Consider the following 1,203-nt stretch of genomic DNA (forward strand, 5'->3'; position numbering starts at 1 on the left):
CAGCAGGTTCCTGGACAATTGGCTCGTCCACAGGCTCCTGCGCAGCTTCAACGTCGGTGTCGTTGGCCGCATCCGTGCTTTCTTCCGAGGCGACTGGCGCTTCATCGTTGGACTCGTTGGTAGGCACCACGACATCGTCGACGGGAGCGGCCTCGGGCTCGACCGCCGCCTCTTCGACCGGTTCTTGGACGACTTCTTGCGGGACGTCGTCCACTGGCGCGGCTTCCGGGGTGTCGTCGGCGGCCTGCGCATCTTGCTCAACCGCAGCAGGTTCCTGGACAATTGACTCGTCCACAGGCTCCTGCGCAGCTTCAACGTCGGTGTCGTTGGCCGCATCCGTGCTTTCTTTCACGACATTGTCCACAGATTGGCGTGATGAGTTTGAATCCGAATCGATGTGGGGGACAAGAGGAATGCCGAATAGAATAGCCGGAACTGTGCAGGAGCCAGGCGAGAACGCGGACATCGGACGAGTCGAATTGCCTAGGTCAACCACCGGGATGGGCTCTTCCGACTCCAAGCTGGCCGCGGGAGTCTCCACAACACTCGGTTCTTCGGTGATCGGCGTCGCTTCCACCGCCTCGACGATCTCGGGCTCCGTCGCGACAACCGACGCTTCAGCTTCCGGAGCAATGTCGGCGACCTCGGCGACAGCGTGCGACTCGTCAACCGTGTCAAACTCGGCTTCGTACTCGGCTTCCGATGGCGACACGGGACTCGCCGCATCGCCAGCCGGTTCTTCGGTCTCGACAACAACGTCCTCTGGAGCACGAGGTGTGGCTTCCGCAGCGACAACAGCCTCATCGACCTCTGCGTCGGCCTTGGGCTCTTCGACGCTCAACACCGGCTCTTCCGTGGCAGGTGCAGACGCCTCGGCCGCCGCATCAAAGTCGGCGAACGCATAGTCGTTGTCTTCGACTTGCTCGACCACCGGGATGGGCTCTTCCGACTCCAAGCTGGCCGCGGGAGTCTCCACAACACTCGGTTCTTCGGTGATCGGCGTCGCTTCCACCGCCTCGACGATCTCGGGCTCCGTCGCGACAACCGACGCTTCAGCTTCCGGAGCAATGTCGGCGACCTCGGCGACAGCGTGCGACTCGTCAACCGTGTCAAACTCGGCTTCGTACTCGGCTTCCGATGGCGACACGGGACTCGCCGCATCGCCAGCCGGTTCTTCGGTCTCGACAACAACGTCCTCTGGAG

At 62.6% G+C, this 1,203-nt stretch overlaps 1 protein-coding gene across 1 annotated transcript; it reads left to right on the forward strand.

Moving 5' to 3' along the window:
- Positions 1–500: 500 nt before the first annotated feature.
- On the forward strand, positions 501–905 carry SPRG_18784 (hypothetical protein; the record flags this gene model as incomplete). Its single annotated transcript, XM_012338621.1, has 1 exon — positions 501–905. The coding sequence occupies one exon, from the start codon at positions 501–503 to the stop codon at positions 903–905; it is 405 nt and encodes a 134-aa protein (XP_012194011.1).
- Positions 906–1,203: the final 298 nt, after the last annotated feature.

The sequence above is a fragment of the Saprolegnia parasitica genome (genome assembly GCF_000151545.1).
Source record: "Saprolegnia parasitica CBS 223.65 unplaced genomic scaffold supercont2.1, whole genome shotgun sequence".
Taxonomy (NCBI): Eukaryota; Oomycota; class Saprolegniomycetes; order Saprolegniales; family Saprolegniaceae; genus Saprolegnia; species Saprolegnia parasitica.